Consider the following 19,233-nt stretch of genomic DNA (forward strand, 5'->3'; position numbering starts at 1 on the left):
GTCAACCTCAAGGGAGTGGAAGAGTTGGTTAAGAACTACACTTCTAAGGTGGAGGTCTTTAGATCGATTTCCCACTCAAGGCCAGCCTTACAAGATTTTCCCTTGGTTAAAATATGGCTGTGGAAGGGCACCCCTCTAATGACCAAAAAGGGAAAAGAAAAAGGATTTTGATTCATGGTGTTAAGAGGGGGGAAAATATTTGTAGATTATGGCTAAATTTCTCGAGGAACCCTGCTTTAGATGAAATGAGCCCTTTTATTTCAACAAACCTCATTCCTAACTGCTTGGGGCCAACCATATGTATTTGTCGTCTCAAATTTGTTCTTTGTAAAGCTACCTTTTGATGTGTGTGTGTGTGAGAGAGAGAGAGAGAGTCATCAAGATCCAGATAATATAGCCCGTCCTTCTCATGCCCCGAATCAATCATCTTCTTCGTCCTGATGTCCTCAAAAACACATGAAATGGGAGAAAAGGTTATGAAACAATGTAATGCTTTAGTCAATTGACTTGCAGAAAGCAAACTAGAAGGAAAATTGGGGACATAGAGACTGGATGATAAGGACAATGAATTGGTAGGGTGAAGAACACCTTTCCCAAGGACTGGCCTAGAACAATATGGTGTTTAATAGGTGTTAAAGCAGGAAAGAGAGATGATGTACCAGACATGTGCGAGCTAGCTCTGGAGTCAACGACCCAGGACGGAGGAGATTGAGCCACACATGCAATATTACCTGAATTGGCCAAGGTAGCAGTGGTAGTGGATGGGAGAGGTGTTTGTAATGTTTGAATAAACTCACTAAGCTGAGTAGTGAGTGCATCACGAGAACCAGAATCAGAAGCTACATTCCAGATGTAGAGTGAGGCTTCAGTGGCTATGCATTACCATCGGTAATCTGATGCGCATGCTCTGATTTGCCATATTTCGTGAGGTTTGGTGTGGTTTGTACCACCACAATGATCACACTTCCTGTCATCAAATCTACTAGAGTGGCCACCACCACGAAAACCACAATCACCATGGCTACCACGAACTCCACTGCTAGATACTAATGCAAAAGACACTGTAGAAGGTACAGTGGAACTTGACCCCAAAGATGATCTCAATAGTCAAGACTCAAGAGTAAGCATTAGCAGTTGTAGGTAACTTCTCGCTAGCGAGAATCTGATCTTTAAAGCCACGAAGATCTGTGTCTAAACCAGATAGCAATGAAGCACTCATAAACTCCTCCCAGTGATGCTTTTGTTGCTCTAAATAAGTAGTAAATGGCTGTCATTGCATAATTGATCTCACAAATTCTTTAGGGTACTGTAGTATTCAGAAAATGGTTTCCCGGACTTCTTAGTAGCAAAAATCTTCTCATACAACTCATAAACCCGAAAACATTGCTCTGGTGCGAGTACGGCTCCACAAGAGAGATCTGTGTCTAAACCAGATAGCAATGAAGCAATCATAAACTCCTCCCAGTGACGTTTTTGTTGCTCTAAATAAGTAGTAAATGGCTGTCGTTGCATAATTGATCTCACAAATTCTTTACAGTACTGTAGTATTCGGAAAATGGTTTCCCAGACTTCTTAGTAGCAAAAATCTTCTCATGCGACTCATAAACCCGAGAAACATTGCTCTGGTTCGAATACGACTCCACAAGAGAGTCCCAAATGTTCTCGGAAGAGTCACAAAATTCAATTGTACTAGCAATATCAGGTTCCATACCATGCCATAGCTCCAAAACAACAATCATAACATACCGAGTCTTCAAGTTCCTTCTTGTTGGGGGATTTTCAGTCAAGTATTTCAACTTCCTTTTTCCACGTTGAGAAATCTGAACATGAGCCCAAGACAGATAATTAATGCCATTTAATATTTTTGCGAGGTGATCCACTTAGGCGTATCATCATCCTTGAGGGGCTGAAATTTATTTTCAGCCATGGGTAGGATTTAAACCAATAAAGTAAAAAACTAAAATCAATAAATGTAAAAGAGGACAGAATGCAATTATGTTCTTGGGAGTCTGAAGCAGAAACAGAGATTAGATACTTGGATAAAATATTCAAACTAAGAAATTGGGTCTAAATGACAAACCAAGTACAAAACTTGAGAGCTCAAATATCCAGAATATACCAGAAGCAATATCAGATAAAAACAAAAAAAACAAAATTCAGAAGGCCAAAAACTGACTGCCGAACCTCCTTTTACTGACAAACTTGTTCCGAATTCAACATATCGTAACAAATAATAATCGATTTTTTTTTGGTATGTAAATTAATATCTGCACACCATAAGTTTTTCGATCTTGATTGAATGGGAAAACTCATTGCTTTAAATTATTTTCTATTTGCAGGACCTATTGCAGGCTGTTCTTCCGTTTGATCTCTTGCTCGATCGAAGAAAGCGAATTAATTTTCTTCATACTATTGGGTCATATTCAGAGTCTCAACGAAAACCGAAAGTTGTAAGGGATGCTGGAATTGCTTTAGCATCTCTTGTAGTTTGTGAGGAAGCACTCGAGCAGGAGTTACTAATTTCAAATTCGTACGTTTAATTTATCTGTTCATTTTGTGTGTGAAATCAACTGTTATCATTTTGGGCCTCATGTGGTTCCCAATGACTTTGTTCTCTGTTCTATGTTTGCAGTTATGTTCCTGGAATGGAAGTAACCTTATCCAGCCGTCTAAAGAGCTTGTACGGTATTTACAGCAAGGTATAAGTGGAATTTAATACTTGCGTAGCCAATAAAAAATTAGGCATGGACTTTTATCATTGTAATTTAAGTAGAAAGACATCATAAAGCACATATTTAATTAATTTTATGCTGAAAATGTTCTGTAGGAGTAATTATGTTAATTGAATAAATAATTATATTTTAAGTGTGATTTTATTAGAACAATCAAAAGAACAATGTGCAAGGCTTGAAGTGAGGCATACCGTCACATTATATGAAAGCCAGAGAAGAACCACTTCCGATAACCAGAAAGAGTAAATAATGAAAGAGTAAATAATTAAAGAATAAAGCATGAGATTAAACCATCAATCGCAAAGGATGATACTAACTTCTCCATGGTAAAATGTAGCAGTTCAGCCTATATACAGAAATATGACCACTTCTAGCCATGAAGTTGGTTAAGATCAGAAATCTGCAGCCCCAAGGAATCCAACACTTCCAACACAACCATCCTGGCAGACTGAATAGGACACTGAGATAGCCCCTCATACAAATTTTGATTCCTTTTTCCATATTTTCCACACTGCAGCAGTAAAAAGCTGTCTGAAAACTCTGTTTTGGTAGAGTTAAGGCTGAAATGAGTCACAAATCACTGCATCAACTCTTCAAAGCTACAGATCTGCCCTCAGTTCCACTCAAACAAGTCACAAAACGATGTCCACATAACAAAAAAAAAAAAAATGTGGTCTATAGTATCCCCAGCTCTCATACAGTTATGGCTGATGGGGGCCAAGCTGATGCCCCTTTTCCATATATTAGCAAGAGTGGGGACTCTATTTTGCCGCACAAGAAATGAAGTCACACTGGCAGTAGGTCTGCCATTGTACCAATGGATCTTGTGCAAAATTTTCTTAGTGTTCGAGACTCTACAATGCTTCCGAATAGATTTGGAACTCCATCCACCAGTCATCATCATCCTAGCCTTTTCCCAAAAGAATGGGGTTGGCCACATGAATTCTCTCTTGTTTCATTCTGTTCTATTTTATGCCATATCTCCTTTAATATTTAATTATTTGAAGTCCTTTTTAATTACTCTATTGCTTGTTTGTGTTGGTCAGCCTCGTTCTCTCTTACCTTTTATGCGAACTTGTATTCCCTTTCTTACTGGTGCATCCATGGGTCTACGTTCTATATGTCCATACCACCTAAGTCTATTTTTTCTTACATTATCACTAATAGGCGCTATTCCTAATCTCTCCCTCACACTTTGGTTTGTAAATCTATCTTTCTAGTTACTCCTATCATCCACCTCTACATCCTCATTTCAGTTACATCGCCCAACACTTTACCCCAAATAAAATAGTTGGCCTGATGACCGCCATATAAATTTTTAATTTTTTTTTTTTACAACTTTTTTGGTATTTTTTTCTCACACAAGATACCACTAGCTTGTCTCCTTTTGGACCATCCTATTCCAATCCTATTAGTAATATCCTCATCTATTTCTCCATTTTCTTGTATTGTGATCCTGATTATCAAAAATGATGATTTTGAGAAACCTTATGGTCTTGGATTGCCATTGTTATATTGTTATTTTTCAAATCTAAATTTAATTTACTTTCCATATGTTCAGTTTTAGTCTTACTAATTTTTTAAACCTTTTTGTTGCAAATGCATTTCTCCAAGTTTCTAATTTTGGTCCTAATCCTTCCCTAGAGGTTTCTAACAACACTATGTCATGCACCACAATGTAGCGAAAACTAAGTACCAAGTAATGAAGTAGTAGATTCACGACCCCACACATCAAAATGAACAAGCTGCAAAGGAGCTATACTTTCATTAATACTAGTAGGATAAGAAACACGACATTGTTTGGCAAGAACACATGTTTCACAATTTAACACAAGATTCAACATAAGCAAATTGGGGAAGCACATGCTTGAAAACAGGAATAGGTAAATGACTAAGTCTATAATGCCCTTGCATCAACAGATCTTTATTGACATGACTATTCCTAACACTAGATTGATTTTCAATATAATAAGAAGTTGGCATTACATCCAGCAAATACAAAGCCGTTGTCCTCATGTCCGCTTCTAACCGTCTTCCCCATGCCCAACTTCTAAAACAATTCAAGCCTCTTGTAATGTGACTAACAAAGGATTTTATTGGTAAACTTTGGGACATGAAGAACAGAGGATAAGGTATGATTAGGAGAGGCAAAAACAGTGTCCTTCCCCGCAATGGAGGAGAAGGTACCATCAGCCACTCTAACCTTATCCCAACTAGAACATAAACTGTTTGAGAGAAATCAGATGTCATACTAGTTATGTGATCATTGACTCCTAAATCAATGATTCAGGGTGGCCCACTAGATAATGTGGAAACATGATGTATCGAATTAGAGGTACCTATCTGAGCAAAGTTAGAGGTTGGAAGTGGAGGCATTTTGAGCTAGCAAATGTCAAAGAGCATTAACTTCAAGCCCGGACAAAGAGCTTCGCGGCCCTAAGAAGGCATGAACAGTAAAAGTAGTTTCATATGCAACAACATGTGTTGTAGATGACCTAAATGGACCAAGCCTTGGCCTAGCATTTGCATGAATAAGAGTAGAAGCTGGAGTAAGGCGTCTAAGTAGATTCCAGCATGTTTCCCTAGTGTGGCGCGTACACCCACAGTGGTTACACCTCTACTTGCTCTTATCATCTTGCTTCCCTCCTTTTGGAGGGTTGGGTTTGTTCCATTGTTGTGTGGCAAAATCAGACCTTTCAAGCAATGGTACTTCTCGCTCAGGCTTAGTGTATACAGTTGCAACAAACATAGCCTTCATTCGACTCTCCTCAACCTGGATATACGAAAACACCTCTTTAACAAAAGTAGGGGCTGGATACCTACCCAACTCTTGTAGCCTGGCATGCTCGTATTTCAAATGTAGAGCACCCCAAAACTCTAGATTCGATTCCTTTCTACCATAGCCCAAAATGTTTTAACATCATACAGGTATGTAGTCTTGGCAGTGATCTAAATTTACCCGTTTACCATGTAGAGTGTGGTGGTTATATGTAGCAAGAGTTTGGGCTTCTTGCTTGAATCTTGAAATCTCTTGTTGAAGCTTATACAGTTTTGCAAAATTACCAACCGAGGAATATGTAACAACCAAAAATAAATAATAAATAAAAAATAAATAATAAATAAAAATAAAAATTTCGGCATGACCTCTACAGAAAAAGTCCTACTACGACCTGCTTAAATACATATAATATGCAATAGTCTCACTTGGCCTCAAAACTAATCTATCCTGTCCCAACGCACAATGCAATAATATACAACATTCCCAAAATCAACACGGACATACAAAATTTCCCGTTCCTCCATCTCCTCCAAATAAGGAATCACTTTAATTACATTAAGTTAAAATCCATGAAATATATTTATTTACACAAATTCTACCATTACAACACTATACAAGTTACACTTAATTTTTTTATTTATTTATAAAAGGTACATGATCATGTTTCTATACAAAAGACAACAAAATAAGAGTTCTAGTCCAGTCTTAATTTGCGATGGGTTGCCGCCCGTCCCTTCTTTCCCCAAACCTGAAAAATGTTAAAATAATGGGGTGAGCATAAGCTTAGTAGGAGGTGTCTAAGACACACCTCTTATGACCCCGTGAATCCACACAAAGAATAGGCAAAAAGTAGACGGGATCATGTTGTTGAAAAAGAGATATTCGGTTTTAATAAGACCAGATTTTAGGGGATATGATAGGCGTGTAAATATAAATAGTCAATGACTAAGATTAGGAAATTCTGTTAGTGTACAGCCTGTAGTTACAGCTTGTAGTTTCCTGTTACAGCCTGTAATTTCCTTTTTTTAGCTCCTCGTATTTCCTATGTAACTAAAGCATTGTAAACCATTCTTTGTACGGCAATATACAGATTCTTTTCAATCTTGAAATCGCTTATTTGGTATCAGAGTATCTTACCGATTCTTCAGAAAAAAAAAAAAACCTAGCCGTCTCTTTTTTTTTCTCTCTTCCAAACAACCCTAATCACCATGTCTGATGACGTACCTGAGTCCAAGACCAAGACCTTTGAGTCCCAAGTCCAAAACTCTCAGACACACTCGGTCCAGATTACCACAATTCGGCTGAACGATGAAAACTTCCTTCGCTGGTCCCAGTCCGTGTGGACGTACATTCGAGGCAGAGGCAAAATCGGCTACCTGACAGGAGAAAAGAAGGAACCAAAACCTGAAGATCCATCCTACTCGACCTGGGATGAATTCGATGGTGATGACCTGGTTGGTGAATTCTATGGAGGAGGACATCAGTTCTAATTATATGTGTTACCACACAGCAAAAGAACTCTAGGACAATGTCAACCAGATGTATTCAGACCTGGGAAATCAGCCTCAAGTCTATGAACTAACGCTGAAACTCAGAGAGATCCGTCAAGGAGATAACAGTGTTATTGGGCGGGATTGGAGTCTCCATTTGGGCTTTTAAATACATTATTCTTACTTATTTATTCTTTTGGGTCAATCGGCGGGATTGTAGTTCTATGGATTGTCTTTTGGATTTTGTTGATAGCTTAAAGCTATAGGGGCATCCTGAATGGCTTTTGTTTTCTTTGGGCACGGTCCCTTTTTGAGCGTCTTTTAAGAAATCTTACTTATCAATAAATAAATAAATAAATAAAATTAGATTCTAAAAAGGAGAGTAGTGTTGACTTTAAGATATAATCAAATCAAGAGTAAGTGATGAAGAAGAAGAAAAAGAGAAGAAAGCATGAGAGAAAAGGAGAGAGAGATGGGGAAAGAGAAAGAATGAAAGAATACTTTCATCCTTCCACCACATTCTATTTATAATAACAAGTTTCAGAAATTACACATTAGCCCCAACATTATATAAGTAATAACAAATAAGCCCCTAACAACACTCTCCCTCAAGCTGGTGCAAAGATATCTACCATGCCCAGCTTGACTAACATTTTTTGCAAGCAAGTCTTGTTCACACCCTTAGTCAAAACATCTAATCATGTGTATTGACGTATGGAGTACAAATCAGCCCAAAACGAAGCTTTTCCTTGATGAAGTGTCGATCGACTTCAATATGCTTTGTCCTCTCATGTTGAACTGGATTGTGGGCAGTGCTAATAGCAGCCTTGTTGACTCGTGAACAGGATAACCTAACTCACCCGACATCGAACGTAGCTATAGCAACTCACAAACTCCATGTGCCATGGATCTGAACTCAGCTTCTACACTAGATCTAGCTACTACAGACTGTTTCTTGCTTCGCCATGAAACAAGATTACCTCCAACAAATATGCAATATCCTGAAGTAAATCGTCGATCTATCACAGACCTTGCCTAATCAACATCAGTATAGGCTTCAACACGCAAGTGGCCATGACTGCCAAACAATATCCCCTTACCAGGTGAGCCCTTGAGGTAGCGAAGAACATGATGAGTTGCCTCAAGGTGAGGTGTACGTGAAGCATGCATAAACTAACAGTAGAAATATAAAAAGAAGAGAAAAGAGAGAATTGCGTAAAGACTTGAATGAGATGAATTATCCATTCACAGCTCTAGTATTTATAGATAAAATGAGCACATGCTCATATTACAAGAAAGGAAACAAAATCAAATCATTGCATATTCTATGCCTAGACATATGCGTAAATAAAGTCAAATACATGATTAGTGGCTATCATATCTCACAGATAATATGGTAAATCACATCCCATGATTTGGGCCTATCATGTCTCGGCTATTATGGTAAGTTATACCATAAATCGTGGTATCATAAATGCTAACACTCCCCCTCAAGTTGGTGCGTGGATATCTGAAACGCCCAACTTGGACAATACATTCTCAAACACAATCTTGTTGACGCCCTTTGTAAGAATGTCTGCAAGCTGCTTAGAGTTTGTGACAAATGGAGGGCAAATTTGACCAGAGATGATCTTCTCTCGAATGAAGTGACGGTCCACCTCTATATGCTTAGTCCTGTCATGCTGAACGGGATTTGCTGCTGTGCTAATGGCAGACTTGTTGTCGCAGTAGAGTGAGAATGTAAGCGACACTGGAAGGCATAAGTTTGTCATCAAGGTTTTCAGCCAAAGCAACTCACCTACCCCAGGAGCCATAGCCCTATACTCTGCCTCTGCACTAGATCGAGAGACAACATCCTGCTTCTTACTGCGCCAAGTAACCAAGTTACCACCAATAGTGGTACAATAACCTGAAGTAGACCTCCTATCTGAAATTGATCCTGCATAATCAGCATCTGTCCAAGCCTCAACACGTAAGTGACCATGATTAGCAAACAAAATACCACGGCCTGGACACCCTTTTAAGTAGCGAAGAATCCGAATAGATGCATGAAGGTGTGGGGCACGAGGAGAGTGCATGAATTGACTCACGACACTCACGGCATAAGCGATGTCAGGTCGAGTCATGGATAAATAGATGAGCTTCCCCACAAGTTGTTGATACTGACCAATATCTGACAACAACTCCCCCTCAGAATCAGCCAACCGATGATTCTACTCAATCGGAGTATCAGCAGGACGAGTGCCAAGCTGACCAGAAGCAAAAAGCAAGTCAAGAACATACTTGCGTTTAGAGATGAAAATGCCAGTCTTGGAGCAAGCCACCTCAATGCCCAAGAAGTATCGTGGGCGACCAAGATCCTTAATCTCAAACTGACGGCCAAGATAGCTCTTAATCTCATTAATTTCGGTAGTATCATCGCCAATAAGAATAATATCATCGACATACACAATGAGAGCAACTGTCTTACCGCCTGAATGACGTAGAAACAAGGTATGATCAGCTGCACTTTGATGGAAACCAAACTTGAGCATAGCAGTGCCAAAGCGATCAAACCAAGCTCGAGGAGACTGCTTGAGGCCATATAGAGAACGACGAAGACGACATACCATACCAGAATGAGCAGGAGAACGAAAGCCCGGAGGAGGAAGCATGTACACCTCCTCCTGCAAATCACCATTAAGAAAGGCATTCTTGACATTTAACTGAAATAAAGGCCAAGATCGAATTGCAGCAACGGAAAATAATACACGGATGGTATTCATCTTGGCAATAGGGGCAAAAGTCTCTTGATAATCTATGCCACAAGTCTGAGCATAACCCTTGGCAACCAATCGGGCCTTGTAACGAGCAACTGACCCATCTGGATTATGCTTGACTGTAAACACCCAATGACAACCCACAGCCTTTCGTCCAATAGGAAGCGGAACCATGTCCCAAGTCTGATTTTTCTCAAGTGCTTGTAGTTCTGTCATAGCATCACGCCATTGAGGTTGTGCTAGCGCATCTGCAACACTGGAAGGAACAGGAACCGAGGCAACAGAAACAAGAAAACTCCGATAGGAGGGTGAGAGAGCATAATCAGAAACAAAATTAGAAATAGGGTAAGTACAAGAACGTTTATCCTTTCGAAGGGCAATGGGGCGATCATCAAACGAAACAATAGCTTAAGAAGGCGGAGCTGGTGCCGAAGGAACAGGGCAGTCGATCGTGGGAGTAGAAGCTTGTACCTGTTGTCTCCGATTATAAACCTGTGAAAAAGGAACAATTCCCCCTGCTGGAGGGGTATCACGAGGAGGAATTATAGAAGAAGAAACAGGTAATGGTAGAGGAGTTGAAGACGGAAGAAGGTGATCATCCATTATATTCAATGGGAACCATTCACTTTGAGAACCAACTGAACCACTATAGTATGGTGTATGCTCAAAGAAAGAAACATCCATGGATATAAACCGCCGACACTGGAGCATCTTCCTCCAACTCCAAGAGCATGGTTGGGGGAAATTAAGAGTCCATAGGTTCCTGGATTTAAGGAGGTGTGAATGGCACCATTTAACCCATAACCTATTTGTATTGTCAGTTTGGAGGTCCTATATGAACCTTAGAATTCCACCCTTGTTAGCAACTTCCAAATTTGGGATCCTTAAACCCCCCGCAAGTTTAGGGGTACAAACCTTGCCCCAAGCCACCTTTGAACCTATAGCTTTCAACTCTGGACCAGACCATAGAAACCTTCTAAAAATTTTGTTCAAATCATCTATAACCCCCTTAGGAAGGATGAAGATATTGCACTAGTAGTTTTGAGTGGAGACAAGAACTGATTTGATTAACTGCAATCTACCTGCATAGGAGAGGGATCTTAATGTCCAACTTGTGACTCTATGAGTGATCTTACTAACCAGTAAGCTGCAATGCTCAGTCTTCAGGTTAGTGGATATGAGAGGCACTCCTAAGTATCTTACTGGGAGAGTAGCTGCTTGTATGCTAAGAAGAGAGGAGATTTCAGTCTAAGTGTGATCATTGATGCCTGAGAAGTACATTGCACTTTTAGATAAGTTGATCTCAAGGCCAGACATTGAGCTGAAAAGATCAATAGCTGATTTGAGGACTAGAATTGAGCAGATATCACCATGACAAAATAGGAGTAGGTCATCAGCATAGGATGAGTGAGTGATTTTTTGTTCTTTGCACCTCCAATGGTACTTGAAGGAAGAAACTCTACTCACATAATTGGAGACAATGGAGGAAAATGCATCCATGACAATAACAAATAGAAAAGGAGAGATGGGATCTCCTTGTCTAAGGCCCCTTTTATAACCTTTTTGAGAGTGAGAATAGCCCAAAAACACACACTTCAAAGCCTTAGGGTCAAGCTTTGTATGAGTTTGCCCCAACTGTTAAACAAAGCACACACACCCGAAGACTCGAGGAGGAATCAAAAATAGAGATGAATTGGGATGTAAGATTGAGAGTGGGGCTGCAAAGTTAAGAATCCTAGAAGGAGTCCTATTAATGATGTAAACAGCGGTAAGAACTGCATCTCCCCAAAATGACTGGGGAACATTCATGCCAATGCAGATTGCTCTGGCTAAGTCAAGGATGTGGCGATTCTTTCTCTCAGAACGACCATTCTGTTGAGGAGTTTTAACATTAGCCAGCTGATGCGCAATCCCAAATTCTGTACATAACCGTTGTACCTCCCCATAAGTGTACTCTGTACCCTGGTCAGATCAGAATTTTTTAATGGTACGATCAAATTGAGTCTGAACCATTGTCATAAAATTTTTAAAAATGGTGTATACCTCATTTTTTGTTTTCATAAGATAAACCCAAGTAACACGACTATGATCATCAATGAACAACACCAAATATCGAAATCCAAGACTAGAAGTAACTGGGCAAGGACCCCACACATCTGAATGAACAAGATCAAAAGGTGTTAAAGCAGATTTATTACTACTAGTAGGATAATTGGAACGAACATGTTTAGCCATATGGCATGTTTCACAGGATAAATCTGACACTGCCACATTACAAAATAAGGAAGGAAATAAATGTTTCAAATAACCAAAAGAAATATGTCCTAAACGCATGTGCCAACGCATAAGCTGGGCTTTATTAGATGAAACAATATTAGAAAATGAAGCTGAATGTGCTTGCGGTGACAAAGGAGCATCCAACAGGTATAAACCGTCCACTTCACGCCCACTGCCAATCGTCCGTTTCGACACCAAATCCTGAAAACTACAATGAGAGGGAAAGAACGTTACACTGCAATTTAATTGTTTGGTAACGCTACTAACAGAAATAAGATTTGTAGTCAACTTTGGAACATGAAGTGTATTTGACAAAGTTAATGAAGGAGTAACTGATATGTGACCCTTCCCAGCAATGGAAGATGGAGAGCCATCTGCAAGGCGGACCTTGCGTTGGCCAGAGCAGATACTATAAGATTGGAAGAGTGAGGACATACCAGTCATATTGTTTGAAGCACCAGAATCAATGATCCATGGTGTTGAAGATGTAGATACGCTATGTGCAGATGTAATAGTACCTGAGTGGGCATAAGTGGAGGTTGGCTGAGATGATGCCTCCATTTGGTTGAAGAATTGCTTGAACTTGTCCAAATCAGCTTAAGTCAAGGTAACTGTGGCAAAAGATGTAGAGGCAGGGTTGTCAGGAGTTGACAACAAGACTGGTTGTGTAACAGAATGTGCAAAGGATCGAGGCTGTTGTTTCTGTTGCGGTGGACGTCCATGTAGAGCATAACAACGAGATTTGATGTGACCAATTTTTCCGCAATGGTCACACCGTCCACGTTGTCGTCCCAGAGGAGGACCGGTGGTAGTGCTCTAAACTGATTGGGATGGTGAAGTTCCTAAAAGGTTGGGAATCCGAACTGCCATAGCAGAACGATTAACAGAAGCAACACCTAATGGATGAGTCCGGCGGCTCTCATCTGATAACACATAGGAATATGCATCCTCAAGAGTAGGGAATAAAGATAAGCCCAATAAATGAACACGAGCATACTCAAACTCGTCGTTCAACCCGGCAAGAAACTGAAACACTCGATTCTTCTCCACAATTCCTGCATATAAAACTGCATCATCAGGATCCCTCCAAGAGTGGAAGGAATCATAATATGACATCTCCTCCCAAATAGCACGAGGCTTGGCGATGTAACCTAAAACTGTCAAGTCACCCTGAGAAATCCTGGTGATATCTCGCCCCAGCTGGAAAATTCGTGCATTATTCTGCCTCTGAGAATAAGTGTGTTGAACTGAATCCCAAATCTGCTTAGCAGTCTTCATAAACATATAGCCAACAGCTATGTTTGGTTGCATCGAATTGACTAGCCAAGACATAACCATAGCGTTATCTGCAAACCACTGTGGATATGCCTTCTCTGACTCAGCTGGCTCTTTTTCAGAACCAGTAATATAGCCAATCTTGCCTTTGCCACCAATGAACATCTTGGCAGACTGTGCCCAAATCAAATAGTTGGAACCATCCAACTTCACTGTGGTAATTTGAAGTCCTGGATTTTCTGATGAGTTGGTAGGAAAAATGGCACCACCACCCACAGAACGTGAGCCAAGAGAATTAACAGTCGAGGACCCTGAATCTGCCATAATCTGTCACACGACAATAAAAAGAACTCCAAAAACACCACAAATTCTGTTAATAAATCAAAGGGTCTCCTCAGACCATAAACAATGTCTCCTCAGACCATTCTCAAAAAATCCAAATAAATACTTTTTTTAAGGAGCGCTGCCCGCTTACATATAGCCAGACAGCCTCCTCCTTAATATTCGGAACCTCTTTGTAAACTAATTTTTTTTACCCAAGCCCTTCTAGGTGTTGGAAACCAACTATCCCAATTTACCCAACCCTAGAAGAGGGAAAAAGAAATTGTTAAACTTGAAAATACCTGTTTTCGATCACAAAACAGCAACACAGAAAAACATGTGTAGGCAACGTCACACGATGTCACAAATAGCCTAAGGTAGCTGTCGCACGAGTAGCAAGGCTGCTGAAAGGTGTGGAAAGGTGTTGGCTCTGATACCAAGTAGAAATATAAAAAGAAGAGAAAAGAGAGAATTGCGTAAAGACTTGAATGAGATGAATTACCCATTCACAGCTCTAGTATTTATAGATAAAATGAGCACATGCTCATATTACAAGAAAGGAAACAAAATCAAACCATTGCATATTCTATGCCTAAACATATGCGTAAATAAAGTCAAATACATGATTAGTGGCTATCATATCTCACAGATAATATGGTAAATCACATCCCATGATTTGGGCCTATCATATCTCGGCTATTATGGTAAGTTATACCATAAATCGTGGTATCATAAATGCTAACACTAACTAATCACACTAACAGCATGGGCAATATCCCGGCGCGTGAGAGAAATAAATCAGTCTTCCAACCAATCGCTGAAATCTTCCCACATCATGTAATGGGTCTCCATCTACATCATTAAGCCTATGGTTCTGCTCAATGGGAATATCAATAGGTTTAGCTCCAAGCTTACCTGTTTCAGCCAACAAATCTAACACATACTTCGATCTACACACCTCGATGCTAAGAAAGTATCTCAATGATTCGAGGTCTTTTAACCTCGAACTCTGTCCCAGGAATGACTTCATTCAACGAATCTCTTTTGGATCATTTCCAATGATAACAATATCATCAACATATACAATAAGGGCAGTGGTGCAGCCCTGATGCTTCTTAATGAGGAAAATATGATCTGCCTGACTCTGTGTACCCTACTTTCACAGCAGTGTTGAACCCCTCAAACCAAGCTCGTGGCAACTGCTTTAAGCCATACAAGGCTTTATTTAGCTTGTACACTAAATTCTGACCATTAGCAAGCTTAAACCCTGGTGGCATAGTCATATACACCTCTTCCTCTAACTCACCATGAAGGAAAACACTCTTTACATCCAGTTGATGTAAGGGCCAATTCAAATTAGCTGCCAAAGAAAGAAGAACACGTATAGAGTTCATTTTGGCAACTGGAGCAAATGTTTCCAGATAATCAAATTCCATAGGTCTGTGTGAAGCCCTTGCAACTAACCGAGCTTTATAACTCTCAATTGGTCTACCTGCATGATACTTTATTGTGTAGACCAATTTGCAGCGTACTGGTTTCTTACCCCTAGGTAATGGAACAATATCCCAAGTACCATTCTTCTCAAGGGCCATCATTTATTCAAGCATAGCTTTCTTCCGTGGAGTTTGACTGAGAGCATCTGAAACACTAGAAGGAACAGATACAGAGGAGATACACGAAGTGAAAGCACGATATGTTGGAGATAAGGCATCATAGGATACAAACTGAGATATAGGATGCTTTGTATAACTACAAACACCCTTCGATAGGCAATAGGGACATTAAGATCAACAGGAATGCTATTAGGAAAAGAATCAGGAGTATCAATGTCAACTAAGGAATTACCTGGATCGAGGGAGACTTCTTAGTCCTGGGGTGAGTCAATAACTTGTTTTGCCATCCTAGTGTAGACAATTGGTTGCTTTCCCTGCTGTAAATCATTAGTGTTAGGAGGACTAGACATAGGCACCTCAGTAAGAAGCTCCCCCTGAATGGGAACAGGCAAAGGAAGGGGGGCATTCCCTCTGAATGGACAACAGATTCTCTACCTGTATAGTAGTTTCCCCCTGTAGAGAATCCCGAGCAGTGGAAAAAAAAGGAACAGACTCAAAAAATGTAACATCCCTGGAGACAAAGCGACGACGAGTGGTAGGGTTATAACACCAATACCCTTTCTGAGTGGCAGAGTAGCTAAGAAGGACACATCGGATTGCCTTAGGGTCCATTTTGTCCTTGTGATGATGAATTTGAACATAACAAACACAACCAAACACTTTCGTAGGGATAGTAAACACTTTCGGGGGATTGATAGCCAAGAACCTTAGAAGGCATGCGATTGATAAGGTATGTAGTTGTTAAGGTTGCATCAACCCAATAACTTTTAGGCACTCCCATCCCAATTAGAAGAGAATAGGTCACCTCCATAATAATAAGGTGTTTTCTTTCAGCTACACCGTTCTGTTGTGGTGTATCGACATAAGAGGTTTGATGGACAATACTGTTATCAGCAAAAAAGGAGGCAAGACCACCATACATAAACTCTCCTCCATTTTCTGATTGAAGGATTTTGAGGGGACAACCAAACTGAGTACATACCATCCTATGAAAGGTTTTAAAAATGGAATGAACTTCATCTTTGGTTTTCAAAAGATAAAGCCAAATATATCGACTAAAGTCATCAACAAACACAACAAAGTAACGAAAACCAAGTAACAAAGTAGGACCCCCCACATCAGAATAAACAAGCTGCAAAGGAGCTGCATTTTTATTAATACTAGTAGTATAAGAAACATGACATTGTTTGGCAAGAACGCGTGTTTCACAATTTAACTCAAAAGATTCAACAGAAGCAAATTGGGGAAGCACATGCTTTAAAACAGGAAGAGGTAAATGAACTAGTCTATTATGCCATCGCATTAACAGATTTTTATTGACATTACTATTCCTAACACCAGATTGATTTGCAACATAATAAGAAGTTGGTCTCGCGTTCAGCAAATACAAGCCATTGTCCTCACATCCACTTCCAATCGTCTTCCCCGTGTCCAAGTCCTAAAACACACAGTGAGATGGAAAAAAGGTTACGTTACAATTCAGGCCTTTTGTAGTGTGACTGACAGAAAGGAGGTTATTGGTAAACTTTGGGACATGAAGAACAAAGGATAAGGTAAGATTAGAAGAGGCAAAAACAGTGCCCTCCCCGCAATGGAGGTGAAGGTGCCATCAGCCACTCTAACCTTATCCTTACCAGAACATAAATTATACGAAGAAAAATTAGATGCTATACCAATCATGTGATAAGTGGCTCCTAAATGAATTATCCAGGGTGGCCCACTAGATAATGTGGAAACCTTGATGTGCCGAATGAGAGGTACCTGTTTAAGCGAAGTGAGGTGGAAATGGAGGAATGTTGTGCTAGTAGATGTCGGAGAGCATCAAGTTCAACCCCGGACAAAGAACTCGGTGGCCCTAAAGAGGCATGACCAGTAGAAGCAATCTCACACTCTGTAGTATGTGCCGTAGATAACCCCCTAAATGGACTAGGCCTCGGCCTAACATTCCCATTAGCAGGAGCTAGAGTAAGGCGACCGTGTAGATTCCAGCATGTTTCCTTAGTGTGGCGCATACGCCCACAGTGATCACACCTCAAGTTGCTCTTGTCATCCTGTTTCCCTCCTTTTAGAGGATTGGGCTTGTTCCATTGTTGTGTGGCAAGAGTAGACCTCTCATACAATTGTACTTCTGGCTCAGGCTTAGTGTATACAGGGGCAAACATAGCCTCCTGGATATACGAAAACACATCTCTAATAGAAGTAGGGGCTGGATACCTGCCTAACACTTGTACCCTTGCATGCTTGTATCTCGGATGTAGACCACCCAAGAACTCATAGATTCAATTCCTTTCTACCATAGCATAAAATGCTTTAACATTAGCTGCACACACAGGTATGTAGTCTTGGTAGTGATCTAACTCTTCCCATTTATCACGTAGAGTGTGGTAACATGTAGCAAGAGTTTGGTTTTCCTGCTTGAATCTTGAAATATGTTGTTGGAGTTCATACAATTTTGCAAAATTACCAACCGAGGATTACGTCTCTTCCATAGCCGTCCATAGCTCTTTAGTTGTTTTCACAAACAGAAACCCTTTGCTGATCTTTGGTTGCATTGACTGCAACAACCACGTCATAACTAGTGCATTATTTGCACTCCACTCTTTAAATTCAGGATCGCTCTTGGAGCAATACATGACAATCCCTTCGATATGGTCAATCATTCTACGACCAGTGATATGCATACGAGCAGATTGAGCCCACTTCACATAGTTCGTCTCATCCAGCCTAACAGTCGTAATACAAAGGCTTGGATAATGATCACTACTACCACCTAATACTGGAGTCAGACTAGGAGCAGACCCATCTTCTTTTGAAGTCACCTCTGAGCCAGACATTTTATCAAACAGTTTCTGGGTATACAATCCTCAGAAACAAAAACAGCAACAAAATACGTAGAGAACCACCTCTCTAACACATAAACTTCAACTAAAAAGATTACCATCTTCTGAGATGCATAAAAAAGCGACCACACAGTCACCACATAAACCCCAGAAAGCAACAAAGTATACTATACCAGAATCACGAATGATGAAGAAAAAGCCGCTGTTGTTGAACCTTGCGAACACAAAAAAAAAAAAAACCGATCGAGATTGCAATAGATAAAAAACAGGTCCAATTTTTTTTTTTTAATACTACTTCCTTGCAAACAAATCCCATCATGGAATCTCTTCAAAACCCTTCACACTCACTAGGGTGTACACAAACTTGCCCAAGGGTTTCAACTACACACCTAGAGCTTTACAAACCATGCTCTGATACCATGTTGACTTTAAGATATAATTAAATCAATAGTAAGTGATGATGAAGAAGAAAAAGAGAAGAAAGCGGATGAAAAAAAAAAAAAAAAAGAGAGACGGGGAAAGAGAGAAAGAATGAAAGAATACTTTCATCCTTCCACCACATTCTATTTATAATAACAAGTTTTAGAAATTACACATAAGCCCCAACATTATATAAGTAATAACAAATAAGCCCCTGACAATAAGTAGCCCGTGCGGCATATGCTGGTCTGTATCAACAACATTTAGCTATGCATTGATTGACTCTTATTTCTTAAACGCCAATCATTGAATATTACTACTATTATCTTTCATGTTTAAGTTACAGTGTGCAGCTATTGTCTGATAATATTACAATTAGTTACTCTCAATTTGTATGTTGTGGATTTAGGTAGTGTTTTGTATATTTATCATTTACCTTCACCACATGAAGTTTTGTTGGATAAGCCCCAGCAGAAAACTCATGTTAATTTTTTGTGTGAAAATTCTGATTTTAATTTCAATTGTCATAGATGAAACGAAAAGAGGTCGGCATCAATAAAGTATGTGATGCCCGTGCATTGAGGGTAGTTGTTGGAGACAAAAATGGGACTTTACACGGACAGGCAGTTCAGTGTTGTTACAATCTTCTCAACATCGTGCACAGGTGAATGGATATAAAAAAAATGATATACCCTCTATCTATGTGATACATAAAATTGAATTATAC

General features: G+C 39.8%; 1 protein-coding gene across 2 annotated transcripts in view; it reads left to right on the forward strand.

Annotated features, from left to right (window-relative positions):
• LOC132268189 (uncharacterized) overlaps positions 1-19,233 on the forward strand; it is a 40,994-nt gene that overhangs the window by 12,843 nt on the left and 8,918 nt on the right. For both annotated transcript variants that reach the window (XM_059768973.1, XM_059768974.1), the window contains exons 9-11: positions 2,340-2,530; positions 2,633-2,699; positions 19,037-19,170. In XM_059768973.1, the coding sequence (XP_059624956.1) occupies positions 2,340-2,530; positions 2,633-2,699; positions 19,037-19,170 (392 nt within the window). The remainder of the gene's footprint in view (positions 1-2,339; positions 2,531-2,632; positions 2,700-19,036; positions 19,171-19,233) is intronic.

The sequence above is a fragment of the Cornus florida genome, unplaced genomic scaffold, assembly GCF_030987335.1.
Source record: "Cornus florida cultivar Cherokee Brave unplaced genomic scaffold, ASM3098733v1 CherokeeBrave_3.0.0_Hap2_Chr08, whole genome shotgun sequence".
NCBI lineage: Eukaryota > Viridiplantae > Streptophyta > Magnoliopsida > Cornales > Cornaceae > Cornus > Cornus florida.